Genomic DNA, 24,808 nt, shown 5'->3' on the forward strand with positions numbered 1-24,808 from the left:
ACTAGTCTGATTCTGCAGGAGAGGGCTAACGTTCTCCAGTGACTAGTTACTAGTCTGATTCTACAGGAGAGGGCTAACATTCTCCAGTGACTAGCTACTAGTCTGATTCTGCAGGAGAGGGCTAACATTCTCCAGTGACTAGCTACTAGTTTGACTCTGCAGGAGAGGGCTAACGTTCTCCAGTGACTAGTTACTAGTCTGATTCTGCAGGAGAGGGCTAACGTTCTCCAGTGACTAGTTACTAGTCTGATTCTACAGGAGAGGGCTAACATTCTCCAGTGACTAGCTACTAGTCTGATTCTGCAGGAGAGGGCTAACATTCTCCAGTGACTAGCTACTAGTCTGACTCTGCAGGAGAGGGCTAACGTTCTCCAGTGACTAGTTACTAGTCTGATTCTACAGGAGAGGGCTAACATTCTCCAGTGACTAGCTACTAGTCTGATTCTGCCGGAGAGGGCTAACATTCTCCAGTTACTAGTCTGATTCTGCAGGATAGGGCTAACATTCTCCAGTTACTAGTCTGATTCTGCCGGAGAGGGCTAACATTCTCCAGTTACTAGTCTGATTCTACAGGAGAGGGCTAACATTCTCCAGTGACTAGCTACTAGTCTGACTCTGCAGGAGAGGGCTAACATTCTCCAGTGACTAGCTACTAGTCTGATTCTGCAGGAGAGGGCTAACGTTCTCCAGTGACTAGTTACTAGTCTGATTCTGCAGGAGAGGGCTAACATTCTCCAGTGACTAGCTACTAGTCTGATTCTGCAGGAGAGGGCTAACATTCTCCAGTGACTAGCTACTAGTTTGACTCTGCAGGAGAGGGCTAACATTCTCCAGTGACTAGTTACTAGTCTGACTCTGCAGGAGAGGGCTAACGTTCTCCAGTGACTAGTTACTAGTCTGATTCTACAGGAGAGGGCTAACATTCTCCAGTGACTAGCTACTAGTCTGATTCTGCAGGAGAGGGCTAAAGTTCTCCAGTGACTACCTACTAGTCTAACTCAGCAGGAGAGGGCTAACGTTCTCCAGTGACTAGTTACTAGTCTGATTCTGCAGGAGAGGGCTAACGTTCTCCAGTGACTAGCAACTAATTTGATTCTGCAGGAGAGGGCTAACATTCTCCAGTGACTACCTACTAGTCTAACTCTGCAGGAGAGGGCTAACGTTCTCCAGTGACTAGTTACTAGTCTGATTCTGCAGGAGAGGGCTAACATTCTCCAGTGACTAGCTACTAGTCTGATTCTGCAGGAGAGAGCTAACATTTTCCAGTGACTAGCTACTAGTTTGACTGACTTTGCAGGAGAGGGCTAACATTCTCCAGTGACTAGCTACTAGTTTGATTCTGCAGGAGAGGGCTAACATTCTTCAGACTAGTAGCTAGTCACTGGAGAACGTTGGCCCTCTCCTGCAGAATCAGACTAGTAACTAGTCACTGGAGAACTTTAGCCCTCTCCTGCAGAATCAGACTAGTAGCTAGTCACTGAAGAATGTTAGCCCTCTCCTGCAGAATCAGTGACTAGCTACTATTCTGATTCTACAGGAGAGGGCTAACATTCTACAGTGACTAGCTACTAGTCTGATTCTGCAGGAGAGGGCTAACATTCTCCAGTGACTAGCTACTAGTCTGATTCTGCCGGAGAGGGCTAACGTTCTCCAGTGACTAGCTACTAGTCTGATTCTGCAGGAGAGGTCTAAAGTTCTCCAGTGACTAGTTACTAGTCTGATTCTGCAGGAGAGGGCTAAAGTTCTCCAGTGACTAGCTACTAGTCTGATTCTGCAGGAGAGGGCTAACATTCTCCAGTTACTAGCTACTAGTCTGATTCTGCAGGAGAGGGCTAACATTCTCCAGTTACTAGCTACTAGTCTGATTCTGCAGGAGAGGGCTAACATTCTCCAGTGACTAGCTACTAGTCTGACTCTGCAGGAGAGGGCTAACGTTCTCCAGTGACTAGCAACTAGTCTGATTCTGCAGGAGAGGGCTAACATTCTCTAGTGACTAGCTACTAGTCTGATTCTGCAGGAGAGAGCTAACATTTTCCAGTGACTAGCTACTAGTTTGATTCTGCAGGAGAGGGCTAACATTCTCCAGTGACTAGCTACTAGTCTGATTCTGCAGGAGAGGGCTAACATTCTCTAGTGACAAGCTACTAGTCTGATTCTGCAGGAGAGAGCTAACATTTTCCAGTGACTAGCTACTAGTTTGATTCTGCAGGAGAGGGCTAACATTCTCCAGTGACTAGCTACTAGTCTGATTCTGCAGGAGAGGGCTAACATTCTCCAGTTACTAGTCTGATTCTGCAGGAGAGAGCTAACATTTTCCAGTGACTAGCTACTAGTCTGATTCTGCAGGAGAGGGCTAACATTCTCCAGTAACTAGTTACTAGTCTGACTCTGCAGGAGAGGGCTAACATTCTCCAGTGACTAGCTACTAGTCTGACTCTGCAGGAGAGGGCTAACGTTCTCCAGTGACTAGCAACTAGTCTGATTCTGCAGGAGAGGGCTAACGTTCTCCAGTGACTAGCTACTAGTCTGATTCTGCAGGAGAGGGCTAACATTCTCCAGTTACTAGTCTGATTCTGCAGGAGAGGGCTAACATTCTCCAGTGACTAGCTACTAGTCTGATTCTGCAGGAGAGAGCTAACATTTTCCAGTGACTAGCTACTAGTTTGACTGACTTTGCAGGAGAGGGCTAACATTCTCCAGTGACTAGCTACTAGTTTGATTCTGCAGGAGAGGGCTAACATTCTTCAGACTAGTAGCTAGTCACTGGAGAACGTTGGCCCTCTCCTGCAGAATCAGACTAGTAACTAGTCACTGGAGAACTTTAGCCCTCTCCTGCAGAATCAGACTAGTAGCTAGTCACTGAAGAATGTTAGCCCTCTCCTGCAGAATCAGTGACTAGCTACTATTCTGATTCTACAGGAGAGGGCTAAAGTTCTCCAGTGACTAGCTACTAGTCTGATTCTGCAGGAGAGGGCTAACATTCTCCAGTTACTGGTCTGATTCTGCAGGAGAGGGCTAACATTCTACAGTGACTAGCTACTAGTCTGATTCTGCAGGAGAGGGCTAACATTCTCCAGTGACTAGCTACTAGTCTGATTCTGCCGGAGAGGGCTAACGTTCTCCAGTGACTAGCTACTAGTCTGATTCTGCAGGAGAGGTCTAAAGTTCTCCAGTGACTAGTTACTAGTCTGATTCTGCAGGAGAGGGCTAACGTTCTCCAGTGACTAGCTACTAGTCTGATTCTGCAGGAGAGGGCTAACGTTCTCCAGTGACTAGCTACTAGTCTGATTCTGCAGGAGAGGGCTAACGTTCTCCAGTGACTAGCTACTAGTCTGATTCTGCAGGAGAGGGCTAACGTTCTCCAGTGACTAGCTACTAGTCTGATTCTGCAGGAGAGGGCTAACGTTCTCCAGTGACTAGCTACTAGTCTGACTCTGCAGGAGAGGGCTAACATTCTCCAGTGACTAGCTACTAGTCTGATTCTGCAGGAGAGGGCTAACATTCTCCAGTTACTAGTCTGATTCTGCAGGAGAGGGCTAACGTTCTCCAGTGACTAGCTACTAGTCTGATTCTGCAGGAGAGGGCTAACGTTCTCCAGTGACTAGCTACTAGTCTCACTCTGCAGGAGAGGGCTAACGTTCTCCAGTGACTAGCAACTAGTCTGACTCTGCAGGAGAGGGCTAACATTCTCCAGTTACTAGTCTGATTCTGCAGGAGAGGGCTAACGTTCTCCAGTTACTAGTCTGATTCTGCAGGAGGGCTAACATTCTCCAGTTACTAGTCTGATTCTGCAGGAGGGCTAACATTCTCCAGTTACTAGTCTGATTCTGCAGGAGAGGGCTAACGTTCTCCAGTGACTAGCTACTAGTCTGATTCTGCAGGAGAGGGCTAACATTCTCCAGTGACTAACTACTAGTCTGACTCTGCAGGAGAGGGCTAACGTTCTCCAGTGACTAGCTACTAGTCTGATTCTGCAGGAGAGGTCTAAAGTTCTCCAGTGACTAGTTACTAGTCTGATTCTGCAGGAGAGGGCTAACGTTCTCCAGTGACTAGCTACTAGTCTGATTCTGCAGGAGAGGGCTAACGTTCTCCAGTGACTAGCTACTAGTCTGACTCTGCAGGAGAGGGCTAACATTCTCCAGTTACTAGTCTGATTCTGCAGGAGAGGGCTAACGTTCTCCAGTGACTAGCTACTAGTCTGATTCTGCAGGAGAGGGCTAACGTTCTCCAGTGACTAGCTACTAGTCTGACTCTGCAGGAGAGGGCTAACATTCTCCAGTGACTAGCTACTAGTCTGATTCTGCAGGAGAGGGCTAACATTCTCCAGTTACTAGTCTGATTCTGCAGGAGAGGGCTAACGTTCTCCAGTGACTAGCTACTAGTCTGATTCTGCAGGAGAGGGCTAACATTCTTCAGTGACTAGCTACTAGTCTGATTCTGCAGGAGAGGGCTAACGTTCTCCAGTGACTAGCTACTAGTCTCACTCTGCAGGAGAGGGCTAACGTTCTCCAGTGACTAGCAACTAGTCTGACTCTGCAGGAGAGGGCTAACATTCTCCAGTTACTAGTCTGATTCTGCAGGAGAGGGCTAACGTTCTCCAGTTACTAGTCTGATTCTGCAGGAGGGCTAACATTCTCCAGTTACTAGTCTGATTCTGCAGGAGGGCTAACATTCTCCAGTTACTAGTCTGATTCTGCAGGAGAGGGCTAACGTTCTCCAGTGACTAGCTACTAGTCTGACTCTGCAGGAGAGGGCTAACATTCTCCAGTGACTAACTACTAGTCTGACTCTGCAGGAGAGGGCTAACGTTCTCCAGTGACTAGCTACTAGTCTGACTCTGCAGGAGAGGGCTAACATTCTCCAGTGACTAGCTACTAGTCTGATTCTGCAGGAGAGGGCTAACATTCTCCAGTGACTAGCTACTAGTCTGACTCTGCAGGAGAGGGCTAACATTCTCCAGTGACTAACTACTAGTCTGACTCTGCAGGAGAGGGCTAACGTTCTCCAGTGACTAGCTACTAGTCTGACTCTGCAGGAGAGGGCTAACATTCTCCAGTGACTAGCTACTAGTCTGATTCTGCAGGAGAGGGCTAACATTCTCCAGTGACTAACTACTAGTCTGACTCTGCAGGAGAGGGCTAACATTCTCCAGTGACTAACTACTAGTCTGACTCTGCAGGAGAGGGCTAACGTTCTCCAGTGACTAGCTACTAGTCTGACTCTGCAGGAGAGGGCTAACGTTCTCCAGTGACTAACTACTAGTCTGATTCTGCAGGAGAGGGCTAACATTCTCCAGTGACTAACTACTAGTCTGATTCTGCAGGAGGGCTAACGTTCTCCAGTGACTAGCTACTAGTCTGATTCTGCAGGAGGGCTAACATTCTCCAGTTACTAGTCTGATTCTGCAGGAGGGCTAACGTTCTCCAGTGACTAACTACTAGTCTGACTCTGCAGGAGAGGGCTAACGTTCTCCAGTGACTACTAGTCTGACTCTGCAGGAGAGGGCTAACGTTCTCCAGTGACTAGCTACTAGTCTGATTCTGCAGGAGGGCTAACATTCTCCAGTTACTAGTCTGATTCTGCAGGAGGGCTAACGTTCTCCAGTGACTAACTACTAGTCTGACTCTGCAGGAGAGGGCTAACGTTCTGCAGTGACTAACTACTAGTCTGACTCTGCAGGAGAGGGCTAACGTTCTCCAGTGACTAGCTACTAGTCTGACTCTGCAGGAGAGGGCTAACATTCTCCAGTGACTAACTACAAGTCTGATTCTGCAGGAGAGGGCTAACATTCTCCAGTGACTAACTACAAGTCTGATTCTGCAGGAGAGGGCTAACATTCTCCAGTGACTAACTACTAGTCTGACTCTGCAGGAGAGGGCTAACGTTCTCCAGTGACTAGCTACTAGTCTGACTCTGCAGGAGAGGGCTAACATTCTCCAGTGACTAACTACAAGTCTGATTCTGCAGGAGAGGGCTAACATTCTCCAGTGACTAACTACTAGTCTGATTCTGCAGGAGAGGGCTAACATTCTCCAGTGACTAGCTACTAGTCTGACTCTGCAGGAGAGGGCTAACATTCTCCAGTGACTAACTACTAGTCTGACTCTGCAGGAGAGGGCTAACGTTCTCCAGTGACTAGCTACTAGTCTGACTCTGCAGGAGAGGGCTAACATTCTCCAGTGACTAGCTACTAGTCTGATTCTGCAGGAGAGGGCTAACATTCTCCAGTGACTAACTACTAGTCTGACTCTGCAGGAGAGGGCTAACATTCTCCAGTGACTAACTACTAGTCTGACTCTGCAGGAGAGGGCTAACGTTCTCCAGTGACTAGCTACTAGTCTGACTCTGCAGGAGAGGGCTAACGTTCTCCAGTGACTAACTACTAGTCTGATTCTGCAGGAGAGGGCTAACATTCTCCAGTGACTAACTACTAGTCTGATTCTGCAGGAGGGCTAACGTTCTCCAGTGACTAGCTACTAGTCTGATTCTGCAGGAGGGCTAACATTCTCCAGTTACTAGTCTGATTCTGCAGGAGGGCTAACGTTCTCCAGTGACTAACTACTAGTCTGACTCTGCAGGAGAGGGCTAACGTTCTCCAGTGACTAACTACTATGCTGACTCTGCAGGAGAGGGCTAACGTTCTCCAGTGACTAGCTACTAGTCTGATTCTGCAGGAGGGCTAACATTCTCCAGTTACTAGTCTGATTCTGCAGGAGGGCTAACGTTCTCCAGTGACTAACTACTAGTCTGACTCTGCAGGAGAGGGCTAACGTTCTGCAGTGACTAACTACTAGTCTGACTCTGCAGGAGAGGGCTGCACAAGGTATGTATTTACTGTGCATTAATAATAGCTGCTGAGTACCTATATGCATTTTACAGGGACCATATATTCAAAATGTATGATGTTACCATTATAGAGTAGTTGTATTGTTAATCCTCACTACTGTTGCTTCTAACATCAAGATCTGAGATGGTAAAAGCATCTTTCCTACAAATGAGCAATTCTGATTCACAAAAGCTCACAACAGGACATTAATGGCTCCATTTATCATCCAGTGGCGCACAGGATCGTACATATTCGCCCTGTCCACCCGGGTTCTTCTCTGGAGGGCAGCAATCCGCTGTCCACATTTACCATTCCTGGATTCAAACATAATTTCTCAAATATAATAATCTTTAGGTATTAGGATGGTGCTTTCAAGGTCTGCAATGGTTTCTGGTTCAATCTGATCTTACTCATCTCCTACATATGTTAAATTTCATACCTTAAAAAATATGTTCCCGTGGCTAGCAAGCAGAAGATCTGATCTGGGTTTGTTCTTGCTGTAAAGAGCGTACATTCCAAATTGGTCTTTCTAGAAACAAAGAAAAGGAATGTAATGTTACCAGATGATCTAAATAAAGCAGCCCACATGTAAAGGGTAATGAAACCCACATTTTTTTTTCATTTCATTATACTGATAGAGCATACAAATTTACTTTGTTCCTAAAGTATTCTTTGTTGAAGATTATAACTAGGTACGTAACAAGCTTTTATCGGAGCACTCTGTGGCAGCACTTTTACAAGAAACACTTTTCTAAATTCAAAAGTCACTTTTAAGCACTAGATGGCAGCAATATTGTCAAGCGGTATAATATTGTTAAAAGCGTTATTATTAAAGTGCTGCCAAATAGTGCTTTGAATATGCGCAGGATGCTCTTCAACAACGAATACCAAAAGAACTAAATACACTTGATGATAAAAGAAAGTTGGGATTTTTTTTTAATTGTACATTCTCTAAAATCATGTCCCTTTAATTATTAATCTGGATATTTAAAATAAGGAAATTACCTAACTGCTGCTGCATAATAATTCTATTAAAAATAGAACAAAGAATATAATACATGGATTTCATTAAGTTCATATAGCTAGATATATTCTTTTATTTAAAAGCTATGGTATTGATTTGAAGAAAGTTTTTGGTGACCAATAAGCACTTTTGAAATTTGAGGCAATCACAGTCAGTGAGATTATTTTGTAAAACTAGTAACTTAGCACTTTAACAATTTAAAAGTATGTGAATTTGTTAGATCCTGTTACTGAAGATGGTTAAGTTGTGGCCATTTTTTCCACTAGATATTAATTTCCTGCATAGTTCTTGATTGTAGATGAAAATCTTGCAACACTGAATAAAGCCCTTTACACTGCACTGTACAAAGGGATAAAAACAAAGCTAATGTAATATGTAAACCTGCAAAATGGAGATTATATTTGTCATGTTAGTCTGCATATCCATTTTTGATGCGGACAACACAAACTTAAAGGGACACTGAACCCAAATTATTTCTTTTGTGATTCAGATAGAGCATGACATTTTAAGCAACTTTCTAATTTACTCCTATTATCAAATTTTCTTCATTCTCTTGGTATCTTTATTTGAAATGCAAGAATGTAAGTTTAGATGCCGGCCCATTTTTGGTCAACAACCTGGGTTGTCCTTGCTGATTGGTGGATAAATTCATCCACCAATAAAAAAGCGCTATCCAGAGTACTGAACCAAAAAAAAAAAAAAGCTTAGGTGCCTTCTTTTTCAAATAAAGATAGCAAGAGAACTAAGAAAAATTGATAATAGGAGTAAATTAGAAAGTTGCTTAAAATTGCATGCTCTATCTGAATCACAAAAGAAAAAATTTGGGTTCAGTGTCCCTTTAACTGTAAACACATTTTCAATTGGTTAAGAGTATCAGTGCCCTACTGGCAGGTAGCTGGTGATTTGGTGGCTACAAATTTATATATCTTGTCTTTAACTCACCAGATGAGTTCAGCAAAGTCACAGCAGTGCATTGCTGCTCTAATCAGACTATCTATAAATTTAACTCCTCTGCAAGTATTTAAACACAGAGTGATATTCAAGTGATAAGAGTAATCATCAAATTCTCCAATTAGAGCATTTTTTGTGTCTCTTTAAATGTGACATTTACTCTTTTTTTAAAAGGAACAGTAAACACCGTGTAATTGCATTTTTGTTCTGCACTCTCCCAACATACATACTGGGTGAGTTTGAAAATGTTTGGAATGCATTATCACCCTGCACGCTGCAATTGTTTTTCAATAGCCCAACTGCATTCACCACTTGCCTTGTTTGGAGGAGCCAATCCAGACTGAGAATGATTAGACAAGACTAGCCAGTGCCATCATGTCAGCAGACTCTGCGTTGTTTTGAAGTTCTTATCTAATAATCTCTGCTAAAGCCAATTACAGACAGATATGGTGCAGGGTTAGGCTAGTGAAGCCTGTAACATGCTCTAACAGTTCTCAATGCCTCTATTGCCCCTTTAACTATAACAAATAAGAGAACCTCAACACTCCATTTAAAGGGACAATATACTTTATTTTTTTATTGTTTAAATTACTACCCATTCCCCAGCTTTGCACAACTAATATTGTTATATTAATATAATTTATAACCTTTAAATCTCTGCCTGCTTTTAAGCCCCTGCAGGCCATCTTATCTCAGTGCATTTTATTAGCTTTCACAGCCAGACAGTGCTAATTCATCTGTGCCATATAGATACCTGTGTGCACACTCCTGTGGAGTTCTGCAGCAAGCAGCACTAATTGGCTAAAATGCAAGTTTGTAAAAAGCACTGAGATAAGGGGCAGTGTGCAGAGGCTTAAATACAAGGTAATCACAGAGGTAAAAAGTATATTAATATAACAGTATTGGTTATGCAAAACTGGGGAATGGGTAATAAAGAGAATATATCTTTTTAAACAAAAATTTGCAACAAGACTGCTCCTTTAAGAAAATTAATTCAACACACTGAATAATGTGCCTCAAATGTTTGTTAATCTCCTAGGAAAACTAGCTTGCTATATTTACTTCCCAATGCTAAACCACGGTACTTATTCAGATGTGTATGTTTACATGAAACTAATAATCAAACATGCTGCATAAAGTTTAACGTTTTTGAACTCACACAAGCCAAGTTCTATTTACAAATCGCTCAGAATCCTACTAGTTTTGTTATGAATAAAAACTCCCCCTGCAAGAAATAGATGATTTTGTTTATTAAAAGTGCCACCCATTGTTTTCAAGAACATGCTCATTCACATTTTATTTATTTACTTTGCCAGTCTCTCTTCCTTACATTTAATACTATGAAGCGGTATAATAAATGATTGAGAACACATTACTGGGTAAAAAAAACGACAGCACACTAAACAAAACAATCATTTGTTTATGCCACCAGCACAAAAGCAATAACGCCATTGAGTGTAGGAACTGCTGTTTTAAAAACAGTGAAGTTGAATTAAAAAAAATATCCTATTTTGGATGCAACAAATAATTATTTATCATGAATGATCTCTCTGGAATTTTCTGTCATAGATTACCTGCAGTTATATCACTGTAAGGGACATACGTTCACCCAGATTGATTTCATTGCTATTTGTTACATGTGCACACATGAGATATAAGTCTCTTTCGGGGGTTAAAAGACGCTACTTACATGTCTGAGGAAGCAATGGCTGACTCGCAGGGGGTGGTTGCAGCAGCTCTCCAGCTCCCTGAGGAAGTACTGGCTGTGAAAATCACGCAGTTTCTCTAGGTTCCCGAATATGATACCACGCTTGCCACGGAGGTCTTGAGGCAGGTCCAATCTCTCCATCTCTGGAAAGTAGTTCTCGGTTATATACCATAAGGAGCGAACATACTCCCTTTCTGTTGTTACCATCTCATCAATGATATGTCGGAATTTACTACAGGTACAAAGTAATGACGAGTAATTAATATACATGAAAAAAGTCAAAGTACTTTACTGATTAAAAATATAAAAACAAAAACTAGTGTTTTCTACCACTGGTAATTTATTTAACGTTGGAATAATTTAGTGAATTGAATAATATAAATAAGTTTTAAAGGGATAGAAAGGTCAAAATTGAAATGTGCACAGGTGTATTTTAAATTGATATATTATCAGTTCTGCATCCATTAGCAAAAATGCTTCTCTTAAAAGATATCACTGTTTTTCTGTGACATATGCACATATCCTTTAATATGTAATAACATACAATAACAGTTAATTAGTTGAAAGAATTGAGCTTAAAGATAACCTTTTGCAAAAACATTTCTATGTTATTTTTTTTAGTCATCCACTACATCTACATTTACTATTACTCTTGTAAGCTAGTTCCACAGCTTGACTGTTCTTATTGAGAAAAATCCTTAAATAAAAAAGGGATAGAACCTAACATTCATTTCATTTGGAAATCAATTAATGAAAATAATGGATCGCTCTATGACAGGAATAAAAAGGATGCACCTTGGGGTGAAATGACAAAAACTATTTCTATAAATGATCGTTGTTCTTTATGCTGAGAACACGCACACACAATAGAAATAGTTCAGCTTTAATGCTACATTCAGTGGGCAAGAGTAATCATTTTTGAGGGACATGAAACCCAAATTTTTTCTTTTATGATTTAGAAAAAGCATGCAATTTTAAACAACTTTCTAATTTACTTCTATTATCTAATTTGCTTTATTCTCTTGATATATTGTGCTGAAAAGCCTATCTAGATATGCTCAGTAGCCGCTGATTGGTTGCTGTACATAGATGCCTCGCACCCATGTGCATTGCTATTTCTTCAACAAAGGATAGCTAAATAATGAAGCAAACTAGATAATAGAAGTAAATTGGAATGTTTAAAATTTTATTCTCTACTTGAAATGAAAGAAATTTTTTGGGTTTAGTGTTCCTTTAATAAACAGAGCACTAAATAACAGAACATTCAGAGGATGTATTTTGGCCAAGTCCAAATAGGCCAGTGCCTAGGGCAGCATGATTTGAGCGCAGCAAAGTTGAAGCATACTTGTACAACTATTCTCTGCAAATGTATTTTGGTTCATTGTATTACAAATCAATAAAACGCTGGTTAATGTAGGTGGACAAACCAAAAATGTTGTTATGTCTGATATAAAACTACAGGATCTTAGGATCCATAGACAGAGAGAAAAAAAGAGGGAGGAATTCTAATGGGTACTTGCAAAACGGCACAAAGACTGATCATATTAATAATGTTGAAATACTGAATAAAAATCTCATGCATCCTAACACTGGTAATACCCTATTTATAGATTACTATAGGTGAGATTTTTTGTTGCATATATTAAAGTGGAAAAGAAAGAAGTTACCATAAGAAACAAAGGCACAGATTTTTCACAAGCGAACCTCTTAGCAATGCTTCCTACCTGCTGCGTGTCCTTCCGTCAGATGAGATGCTGCTTCTCCTCTCACTGAGAATGCGTTCTGATGACCAGTCCAGTGGCAAGGGCTGCCGGGGACTGCAGGGCCTGTCTACAAGTTCTGTGCTACTCACTTCCAGTCCTTTAATGAACACTCCTGTGTTACCTTTTCTACCAGGTTCGCTCAACCTTCTTTGGCATCCATAAGTCCCTCCCTCACTGTTAGGGAGATCAAAACTCTGGGCCTTTCTTAGTAACCTTCTTGTTATGGGACGTGATTGGGCAGTGGGGGTGGAGGAGCAAGAAGGTTCTTGATGGAGGAGTTCAAAATTAGGGTCTTCACCAGGAACACTTTGCAGAGACATTTTTCTCATTCTGAAGGCTGCAGACACCATAGAACTTGCATTTGAGAGAGGGCTAGTTTTTGGAGATTTCTGCTCACAGTGAGACCCCAGCTCTGATCTGTTCTCAAGTACCTTTCCAAGTTTACTGTCCCTGCTGCAGAGAGGGGAGTTAAGCAGCTTGTTCTGAAAATAAGACATGTTGCTGCTCTTCTCTGAATGCATTTTCTGGTCTACACTATCTGAGTGTCTGCGTTGTGAAAAAGAGCCCGGAGATCTTTGCTGCATAGACAATGACCTTTTCACCCGCAAAGCTGCCTCCAGTTTCTTCTCAAACACTTGCCGGGCCTCCTGGCACTTGGACCATGCAAACTTCCACTGCTTTGTAGCTCTTTCATTTTGCAGTTCACAAGCTAATTCTCTCATCTCTTCAAACTTCTGCTCATCAATCTCTGGGTGCTGAGCTTTGTAATATTCCAAGCTCTCAATGGCAGCTACACAAAGGTCTGGGGAATTACAGTCATCCAAGGTAATAGAGGCAAGGTGACGCATTCCCTCCAAAGCCCATTCGTAAGCCTGGAAATAAACAAGAAATTACTTCCATAGTAAAATTAAGGCAATTATTCATAACTCACACAATAAGTAAGTACATGTTTAAAGTACAGGGACTTCTCAAAATAAATATAACTCTATAATACAAAGCAAATTTACTAAATTAATAACCATCAAGCAGAAAAAAAAGGTTGTTCATAGACAGCATAAAGTAGCGCTAAAAAGCTTTCAGAAATGAAGGATTGTGAAGGAAAAAGGAAAACAATAAAACAATGTGCTGTTCAGCAGCTCAGTACAGATAGTGGATTGAGCTGGAGAGAGTGCTGTGCATCTAATGCATCTGAAGATGTAGGAAACAAACGTCTCTTTATAAGGCTAAACTCAGGCAGGACAGAGCAGCCTCGGTACTTGGCTGCTGCTTATGCAGTGATAATCATGGAAAGACAGGACGGGTATTTTCTCAGGAGCTGTCACCAGAGTGGCAGGTCCTTTAGTCAAGAACCATCGGCATCCACACTATGAAACGTGATGGACAATTAAATGTTAAAGAGAAAACCTGAGTATAACGAACAACTCACCTGCCCAAACCATGTCAAGGGTGCACAGGCTTATGTAATCACCCTAGACATATACAAAACACTGAAGGGGAATGTACTCTCAGACTGGACAAGATACACATCCTATGACCCTGCAACATGTACAACCCTGGGTGTTCAATAGCACCCTCAGGCAGCTGCACTGTCCCCAGAGTCCCAGGCATTTAACCCCAGATAGGTCTGGGTGCAAGGCCCATAGGGACAATTACAAAACAAATGGGGGTACAGAGGACGCGCATAAAACAGGCAGTATCTTACTTATGGATGCCTCTACCATTTGGATTACAGGTTGTTCAGGATTGTGTGTTATAAACCTGTGTATCCCTTAGAGCAGTGGTCTCAAAGTACCTGCCCCAGGGCGAAATGCGGCCCTCAAGATAGTTTAATCTGGCACTACTGTTTTTTATGGTTCCAAGAGTTAGTTGATTTTCTATATAGGCACGCACAAGATAAATATAAAGACAAGCGTCCAGTGTAGATTCCCACCACGCACTGCGTTGGGTAAATGTCCCTTTTTATGTTGCTACACAGTTCCAAGATGATCACTTCACTTGGCACTCACAAGATAAATATAGATAACTGTGTATGTCTGTTGTGGGCTACAACTCCCACCATGCACTACTACTTGGTCTCTTCCATTTCTTAGTATATCCATTTCCGGAGCACTTACTTAGTTCAAGCGCCCCCCCACCCCCCATGGGAGAACAACACTTGGCCAGTTTGAGTTTGATACCTCTGCCTTAGAGGATCACGCCACCATTTGGATTACAGGTTGTTCAGGATTGTGTGTTATACACCTATCTGGTAGTTCTCATCTACTATCCAGTCCAATATCTATTAATAAGATAACTTTTTTATCCACTATTTTTTAATGTGATCACCGTGTTTGGATTTTATGTTATTAAGGTTGGCCAACCATAAGTATTTTACATTGTATGCATGAGCTCTTCATAGACGTTACTATATATTATATTTATATATATTGTAAATTTTATTTTTTATTCATTAAATATCGATTTCTATTCTTCGCTCATAGGTAGCTCTTATCCATGTTTTTATTTGCATCCATATTTTGATAAATATTTGATATTAGGCATCCATAAGTGAGATATTGCCCGTTTTAGGCGCATCCTCTATACCCCCATTTGATTTGTGTTTGTATCAGTGCCCCTTGAGGGAGGTACGTTATTCCAGAGGTTTTGCCCATCTCCAACTAGCGCAGATAATCTATATTCTCTGAACCATAGGAAAAATGATAAAACAAATTAATACAGCACACAGAGGAAGTCCAGCACTCACTTGCAAGCTCTCAGCTAAGATTAAAAGCAAAACTGGAAGAGTTAGTTACCGCATCTGGCCAAATGTATAATATATAGTTTTGACAGGTAAATAAAAAAACAAGGCTCTATTTCTGTTTAACTGGAGTGATAGCAAAAATGCTAAAACTTCAATGTGTCAAATTTTTACTTTACTTATATCATAGATTTTGCTTAGTTGTTATCTTGCTATCCTTTGTTAACCCCTTGAGTGCTAACGATGGCTCTGAGCCGTCGCAGAGCCGTCGCTAGCACTCTCCCACCTTGAGGGAGATCTGGGGGCTCCCACCCCGGCGATCGGGCCTGCAATGATGTGATGACGTCACTGTGCAACTTTATTTATACTTAACAATGTTAAGTATAGTAGCAGGAGGCATGCAGACCCCCAAAACCCACCATTAGAAAGGTAATCGCCTAACCTCTCCAACAGTGTAAGTCTTGGGGATCTGAAAAAGAAAACGTTAATTTTTTTTTTCAAAAAACAAATTATGCTTACCTGAGTCCACAGCTGCATTCATTACTTTTGGGAAATAAGAACCTGTCCACCAGGAGAAGGCAAAGAAAACCCAGCCAAAAGCTTAAATACTCCTCCCACTCCCCTCATCCCCCAGTCATTCTGCCGAGGAACAAGTAACAGTAGAAGAAATATAAGGGTGAAAGATGCCAGAAGAATATAAGGACGCCCCACATAAAATTACGGGTGGGGAGCTATGGACTCTTTCCATCAGAAGAAAAGGAAATTATCAGGTAAGCATAATTTATGTTTTTCTTCTTAAATGGAAAGATTTCACAGCTGCATTCATTGGGAAAACAATACCCAAGCTATAGAGGACACTGAATGCCAAGACGGGAGGGTACAATAGGCAGCCCATACTGAGGGCACAAGGCCTGAACCTCTACCCAATAAAAATAACCGCTTCATCTGAAGCCGAGAAAATTTTAAGAGGAAAAGCTCTAATGACACAGACTCGGAGTAAGTCCAGAAGCCAAACTAGAGACCGCAAACTGACTCGACTGAGCCAACAGTCCTCCAAGAGACACCGTTGCCCAACAAGCGGTCCCCCACCACTCATCTCCACAAATGAAGGAGACACCAGCCGAAACCCCTAAGGGAACAAGGCAAATGAGAACCAAGGAAACGAAAGGTCCCCTAATACAAAAATAAAACCTCCACGAGTGAGCCCAGCTCACAGAGACCCAAGGGGGCCCAAACAGGGAAAGGAGGCTATGCCTATACCAAGCGAAACCCGGGATAAGAACGGGCACAGAGACAGAACAGACGTCTCTCCAATATCCTGCAAGCACAGAATGCAACTGAAGAGGCAAAGTCCTCCCAATGTCTGGCCATAGAATACCAAAGTATTCGACTATGAAAAAGTGTGTAATACACCCAGGTGAAAAACCCCAAGTTTGAGAAAACAGAGTCCCAACAGGACGACACAGAGGGTACTTGCGAGGACGAAGAAGCAGTCAAGCAAGAAACAAACCGCAATAGCAATCCCCAGACAGAGAGCACGTTTCATGCAACCTAAGTGACAGGAACTACACACTGGTCCCTGAAAAGCGGAACACAAAACCTCAATCGAGGCCCCCCAAGAAGGAGAGTATACCCTCAGAACCCGAAGGAAGAGTAAACCCACTTCTAATCAATGGAGCAAGTTGAAAAGAACTAGCAGACTAAGCTAACAGGATAGACTCAACAAAGCTCACACATCCAGAGGAGACTGCGAACCGAACGCAGTTCCTTAGACCGCTCGGCCATCCTGACCTGCAGACCCACACTCAGCTGGACCAACCCAGCCTCCGGGATCCAAGACAGGGAAACAAAGAATCCCGAAACAGGTACAGGAACAAGCTTAAGGATAGCACAGCCATCCCCACAGAGCACAAGTACAACCCGACTCTGAAACAGACAACAAGGCCATAGACCCAAGGATCTATCAAAATAAAGGCCCAACAAGTCTGCTTGGAGCCAGCAAGACCCCAGGGGGGGACCAATTCCACATTTCCTCCTCCCATCCAGGAGAAGCCCCAAGGAAGGACTCTATCTCCATAGGGAGGAGAATATCCCCTAAAAGAAAAGGGATGATGCCGGAAGGGCACCAACTGTCCTAAAGGCCGAAGGCACTGGCTAATGGGAAGAAAAATTCCCAACACAGATGTCCTAGAAAAGGACCCCCCTACAAGTAGCTTGCCGAGTAGAGGTACAGCGAACCCATTCGCATGCAGAGCAGGGAATCCACTGGAACACTGGCAAGCTGACCAGGGGAATGCAACCCTAAGGCGCACCAGAAATTGGACATCCAATGCCAGCAGCTGGGTATGAACCAACTACCCTTGCGGTTCAAGCCACACGGCTAACCACCAGATGACATGGGCTACTCTGTGACAAAGAGTAAAAAATACTCTGAAAACCTGGCCAACCATGACCAGGTTAGGTAGATGGAGCAAGAACACAACCCAAGTTCCCACTACCATGGAACACCACGACCAGCCCTGAGATCCAAGATACCAAAACCACCCAAGACTGGGTTGGTAAAAAGGCCAAACGAAGGTTCAGCAACCGGAAGTCTCGGAGAAAAACAGGTCCGGGTACCCAATAGTTCAGGCAAACCTTACCCTAGAACTAAACACCCCAACTGACCAAAAAGCCAGATGCAAGGGTACGGATGCATATCCAGAAAATCCTGATAGCGAGTGAACTCAAAAGCCCCGACCAAAGGAGGGAGCCACCCCTAGCTAAAGTCCAACACTCCAAGGAGCAAGGCTAGAAGTCGTATGACGATACCTCTCAGAGCCTCAGGACGACCAAGGGATACCTCAAGGTAAAAAAAAAAATCCTACTAACAGGACTAGTCTCCCTAACACCTCCGCACAAGCAGTGGACACAAGGAAGAGAAGGCACTAAGCCTACCCAGCTCCAGAGAACCCCCGAGCTAAACAAAAATCCCCGCAGGGAACAACCATCACCCGGAAACACAGGTCCCTAAAAGGAGATCCACTCACCCGGAGGCAATAGAAGAATACCCAAAGGCCTCGTATAACTCAGTCAAGAGTAAGAGCTGCATCTAGATATACTAGAAACAGCTTACACGTACACCTGCAAGGTGTCAAGAGCTGCAACAGGTTTCAAACTGCAAACCTTGTGTATGCTAGACAGCTATCCTGTACAAGCTGTTGGATCAAGCCCAAAAGGACAAATCCAGAGGCCTAAAAAAATGAAGGCCAAACCGCTCAATAGCGGTAAGGGGAATTAAGCCCTCCCACCCTCCACCACATGGGGGAGGAAACTCAGTTTTGATGAAATCAGATGCCAGATAGAGTGAAGCAGCGGAAAAAAACTCCCCTGACCGGTAATCTGACTTAAGGATATAAGGACTGAAACAATCCTTCCCACCTCACGGACCCACAGGTCCTCTCGAATGCTTAGTTGAACATGAAAAAACAATGATAACCTGAGCACTCGGCGCTTCTACTGAACCAGCTGAGCAGAACAGCTCCACGTGTCTGAACAGCCGCAAGACCAAACGAACCCGACAGGACCAGCCTGCCCTAGGGTCCCAACCAGCAAGCTGCGTAAATTCTCCCTCGTACGGGTAAGAAAAAAAAAAGCCAAACATTTTTAACAGAGGACTAACATGTCCAACAACCTCCGAAGAAGTAATAAAGAGTATCAATCCCAGAAGGTTCCCAAAGGAAACAAAAACAAATAAAAGACATCCCATCGGATATAAATAAAATATAAGGCAACCCGGAGGTTAACGCCCAAAAAGATACAGGCCTACCCGCAGGACCAGCCAAACGAAGCCCTATCTTTAAAAAACTGGGAAAGATCTCAAACAAATGACAATCAGGAGATTACTCCATCCCCACATGTCTAATGAGGTGCACCATTCAAATTATCAGACTGAAATTCCCCGTATCTGGTAACGATAGGGTCATTCAATAACTGAAAAACCTGTCTGAGCAACACGCGAAAGCGCGCAATCCTGTAATGGAAGGCACAACACTCAGGGATAGATACCCCGTGGGGAACTGTAGAGGCCCTCCCCAAGGCGGAAGGCCCGGGACAATAGGGCATGAGCACATTCTCAAATAAACATCTGGACTCTGCAGACGAACAATCGCCAACATTATGTGGAAGCGAAAACGTGCTGCAACCTCCGGGGCAAACACTCCACCCCGCATGGAGGAACCATAAACTGGGTTACCCGCATGTGCAGAAGTATGATTTGGTAGGGAACTCGCCTCTCGGAGGACAGGACCCCCAGAGGTGGATGGCTCAGCAGTCCCTTGATTCCCCGAGCTCGAGGAATCAGGCGCTCTGAAATGGCATACGGAACAAAACCGGTTGACAGGCGTCAATGAGTCCACTCATCACCTGAAATCAAAATAGTCTCCGTATCAGAATCCTCTGTAACTGAATCTGAAATTAACAGTCTCAGCCTCAGAATCCTCCATAACTGGATAGAGGATATTTAAATATGGACTAAAGTAGTGAAAACTAAAAACGGCACCTGACACCCCCAATGGCTGGGGCACTCACCACCTCCTATAACCAGATCCCTGTGGACTAGAAAATTTCTTTCGCCGTGCGGTCGGGAATGTGGAAATGGAAAAAACGGAATGTAGCCACGCCTGAACTCAAGGGGAACCGTACAGTCCAAACAAGCGCGCCCAACCAAAAGGCTGCGTCACTTCCAAAGGCCTCAATGTTCCAACCACGAGCCAAGTAAACATCACATATAAGCAGGTTGAATCACATAACAAACATGATTATAACCCGGGGGGGTTATTGAACAGGGGGGTTCAATAACCCCCCTCAGGAGATATTAGCCCTCGATACAAAGATATTAAAAGAGACTCACTGAGACCCTTATGTATAAGTTAGACCCGCAGGGTGGTAGCCTCTCGGGAAACATTCACATTACAGTACATTGCAAATAATATAAAATTAAACTATCTTACCGGAATCTACGCCGTGGAACAGGAATATGGCCCTTCAAGTGTGACGGATACAAGCATCGCCTCTGCCATGGACTTGAGAGAAGCAGGCAGCGAAGCGAAGTTAGACAACGCTGATTGCTTGAGGAGCTGTTAATATGAGTCGGGATGGTTTCGCAGAAAGAAACTCCCTGCATCTCCGGACTATAACTTTCATCCAAGCCCTCACCGAGAGACTGACAGGACTACTTAAAACTCCTGTCCCATGCCGAAAAGTACTACCCTCCATAAGAGACAAAAACAAAAATTACAAATTCTGACACTCCTCTGCCATCCTCCTGGGACGAAATGCAAAGAATGACTGGGGGATGAGGGGAGTGGGAGGAGTATTTAAGCCTTTGGCTGGGTTGTCTTTGCCTCTTCCTGGTGGCCAGGTTCTTATTTCCCAAAAATAATAAATGCAGCTGTGGACGCTTTCCATTTAAGAAGAAAAATAAAAAAATAAACCCCTAAAAAAAGCTTAACACCCAGGTGTGAAAGTGCTTAGAAATCAAAGGGTTAAAGAGTAATCCTAGGTGAGCTCTGGAGAGCGCATGTGTCTTTAGCCATCTGGCAGCAGTGTTTGCAACAACGTATGATAAAGTGCTAAAGACACATGCATTTTCCCAAACTCCTATCAGGTTACCCAGGTTTTCTCGTCAACAAAGGACACACAGAAAACAGAAACAAATTGTTTTAAATTGCATGCTCTATCTGAATCCGTAATGTTCTTTTAAAGTACTTTTTTCTGTTGCATCTAAATGATGACATTTAAAAATCAGGAACATTTTTTTTTATCAGATCAATCTGCCCTTAGGGATGCACTGTGCACAAAAATGCAATTCCTGTTAATTTCACATCAAACAGCTTTAGTGAAATATTTTCATATAATATTTTTAACATGCTTTTTTATATGCAGATGATTTGGTTTCACTTTTGTGCCCCTCTAACAGATAACGGAGGCCCAGCTTTACCAAAAGTTCCGACTGCAGGCTCGTATGATCAGACCGCTGCTTCTTAATCCACTTCGCCACCTGTTATGTTTCGTATCTCAATCCCTCTGAACTTTTCCGACCGGAGAGATTGGCAGCCCCTGCTTGTGCGCGATTGGCTGCGCACAAGCAGGGGGCGGTAATGCACACTAGCCATATGGGTGGACAGGGGTGAAGATGTGCACCCCTGTCCACCGGACTTTGTTAAATCTGAGCCTAAGTCCCAACACAAAAAACTTCAGAGTGATATTCATTACTAGTTAACCCATTCTGTAATGATAGATTAATAAATTTGTACTGCAATGTGTTCTACATAGGGGGTTAGAAAATCCCAGCCTGCTGCAGCCTCTAGATAGACTCTTACACAATGGCACTGAGCTCATCACAGACTTTCCAGAGCCAACTGTGCAAGCCTCAGGCGCCACCTACTTAGTGTGCTTGTTAAAGAACAAAAAGGGCTCTTTATGGGAGAATACATGTGTTAATTACATAATATGGAGCTCATATAATAACCAAAGATAGCAAAAAGTAAACCTGTCTCATTTACAAAATCAGATATAAATAGAATCATATATAGGTTTATAGTTTACTGATAAATATTAATCTACTCTAATTTAAACAAAGATAATGTTATTTACAATGTAATTAAAATACTGATATTACCTTAAAAACTGGTAATGTATTAAAAAATGATTTGATAGGTTAAAGGGACAGTAAACAACATGACATTTTTTTATTATATAAAATAGTGTTATCTATAGAAACTTTGCCAGTCAGGTGGCATTATGAAGTACTTGAGAAAAAGATACTGGAGTCGCAATTTGTAAAGTGATTTACAACCTTTATATCATCCGGTAAAACAGATAGCAGAAATAAAAGCCCTTCCAATGTGCAAAAGCTTACGCGTTTCAGCAGTTATGCCGTAATCATAGCTTTGTTTTTCCATTGGGGGAAACGGACTATCGAAGCTTTTTCGGCATTATGAAGTAACCAGGTGGGGGCAGTGTAATACTTCGTAATATGATATTTTTTGTTATTTATAAATTTTACCTAAAGGGATATTAAACCCATTTTTTTCTATCATGATTCAGATAGATCATGCAATTTTAAGCAACTTTCTAATTAACTCATATTATCAACTAGTATTCGTTCTTTTGGTATCTTTATTTATAAAACAGGAATCTGTATAGATTCATAATGATAAATAGGTATAGATATTTAATTTACAAAAATCCTGTTACTTAGAAAAAAATCTTTTGTATCTATATGTCTGTTTATATTCATATAGATATTGATATATATTTTACAAATTTTATATATATATATATATATATATATATATATATATATATATATATATATATATAAAAAAGAAAGAGCATTTTCAACTATATGAAGAACAAGAATTTAAAGTATTCCCAACACCTTCGGCTTTAGCGCAGTGTTGGGCTAGCGTTCACGCAAGAAACAATTTATGCTTACCAGATAAATTACTTTCCTTACGGATAGGGAGAGTCCACGGCTTAATTCCTTACTGTTGGGAAAACTATACCCAAGCTCCAGAGGACAATGAATGAATAACGGGAGGGGAAAAAAAGGAAGAGGCGGACCCTATTCAGCCTGCAAAACTTTTCTCCTGAGAGCTGCTTCAACCAAAGCAAAAACATCAAACTTGTAACATTTTGAAAAAGTATGTAAGGAGGACCAGGTAGCCGCCTTACAAATCTGATCCATAGAGGCCTCATTCTTAAAGGTCCAAGAGGAAGCCACTGCCGTTATCCTCTCAGGAGGACGATGTCCGCTGTCTTGTAAGCTAAGCGGATGACACGCCTGAACCAAAAAGATAGGGAAGTGGAAGTAGCCTTCTGCCCCGAATAGACAACAAAGGGGAAGATTGTCTAAACTCCTTAGTAGCCTGAAGATAGAACTTCAAGGTGCAAACTACATCCAAATGAGAAGTAAGCGTTCCTTTGATGAAGAAGGATTAGGACACGAGGAAGGAACCACAATCTCCTGATTGATGTTGCGATCTGACACAACCTTAGGAAGAAAACCTAATTTAGTACGTAAAACTGCCTTATCTGCATGAAAAAAAAATCAGATAAGGGGGCTCACATTGCAAAGCAGAGACCTCCGAAACTCTGGGCGCAGAGGCAATAGCCAATAAAAATAGAACCTTCCCAGATAACAATTTAATGTCAACGGAATGCAGATGCTCAAACGGAACCTGTTGCAAAACCTGAAGAACAAGATTTAGGCTCCGAGGAGCCCCAGATCTAAACACAGTTCTGATCCTAATCAGAGCCTTAACAAGGGACCGTACGTCTGGAAGCTCAGCCAGTCTCTTGTATTAAAAAATGATTTGATAGGTTAAAGGGACAGTAAACAACATGACATTTTTTTATTATATAAAATAGTGTTATCCATAGAAACTTTGCCAGTCAGGTGGCATTATGAAGTACTTGAGAAAAAGATACTGGAGTCGCAATTTGTAAAGTGATTTACAACCTTTATATCATCCGGTAAAACAGATAGCAGAAATAACAGCCCTTCCAATGTGCAAAAGCTTACGCGTTTCAGCAGTTATGCCGTAATCATAGCTTTGTTTTTCCATTGGGGGAAACGGACTATCGAAGCTTTTTCGGCATTATGAAGTAACCAGGTGGGGGCAGTGTAATACTTCGTAATATGATATTTTTTGTTATTTATAAATTTTACCTAAAGGGATATAAAACCCATTTTTTTCTATCATGATTCAGATAGATCATGCAATTTTAAGCAACTTTCTAATTAACTCATATTATCAACTAGTATTCGTTCTTTTGGTATCTTTATTTATAAAACAGGAATCTGTATAGATTCATAATGATAAATAGGTATAGATATTTAATTTACAAAAATCCTGTTACTTAGAAAAAAATCTTTTGTATCTATATGTCTGTTTATATTCATATAGATATTGATATATATTTTACAAATTTTATATATATATATATATATATATATATATATATATATAAATAAAATAAAAAGAGCATTTTCAACTATATGAAGAACAAGAATTTAAAGTATTCCCAACACCTTCGGCTTTAGCGCAGTGTTGGGCTAGCGTTCACGCAAGAAACAATTTATGCTTACCAGATAAATTACTTTCCTTACGGATAGGGAGAGTCCACGGCTTAATTCCTTACTGTTGGGAAAACTATACCCAAGCTCCAGAGGACAATGAATGAATAACGGGAGGGGAAAAAAAGGAAGAGGCGGACCCTATTCAGCCTGCAAAACTTTTCTCCTGAGAGCTGCTTCAACCAAAGCAAAAACATCAAACTTGTAACATTTTGAAAAAGTATGTAAGGAGGACCAGGTAGCCGCCTTACAAATCTGATCCATAGAGGCCTCATTCTTAAAGGTCCAAGAGGAAGCCACTGCCGTTATCCTCTCAGGAGGACGATGTCCGCTGTCTTGTAAGCTAAGCGGATGACACGCCTGAACCAAAAAGATAGGGAAGTGGAAGTAGCCTTCTGCCCCGAATAGACAACAAAGGGGAAGATTGTCTAAACTCCTTAGTAGCCTGAAGATAGAACTTCAAGGTGCAAACTACATCCAAATGAGAAGTAAGCGTTCCTTTGATGAAAAAGGATTAGGACACGAGGAAGGAACCACAATCTCCTGATTGATGTTGCGATCTGACACAACCTTAGGAAGAAAACCTAATTTAGTACGTAAAACTGCCTTATCTGCATGAAAAAAAAAATCAGATAAGGGGGCTCACATTGCAAAGCAGAGACCTCCGAAACTCTG

General features: G+C 42.2%; 1 protein-coding gene across 1 annotated transcript in view; it reads right to left on the bottom strand.

The window, feature by feature from the left end:
* LOC128664603 (rho guanine nucleotide exchange factor 40) overlaps window positions 1-24,808 on the bottom strand; it is a 339,695-nt gene that overhangs the window by 43,725 nt on the left and 271,162 nt on the right. The window contains exons 13-15 of the mRNA XM_053719420.1: window positions 12,234-13,144; window positions 10,492-10,741; window positions 7,266-7,355 (exon numbers count right to left, since the gene is read on the bottom strand). Of these exons, the coding sequence (XP_053575395.1) occupies window positions 7,266-7,355; window positions 10,492-10,741; window positions 12,234-13,144 (1,251 nt within the window). The remainder of the gene's footprint in view (window positions 1-7,265; window positions 7,356-10,491; window positions 10,742-12,233; window positions 13,145-24,808) is intronic.

The sequence above is a fragment of the Bombina bombina genome, chromosome 1, assembly GCF_027579735.1.
Source record: "Bombina bombina isolate aBomBom1 chromosome 1, aBomBom1.pri, whole genome shotgun sequence".
Classification (NCBI taxonomy): Eukaryota; Metazoa; Chordata; class Amphibia; order Anura; family Bombinatoridae; genus Bombina; species Bombina bombina.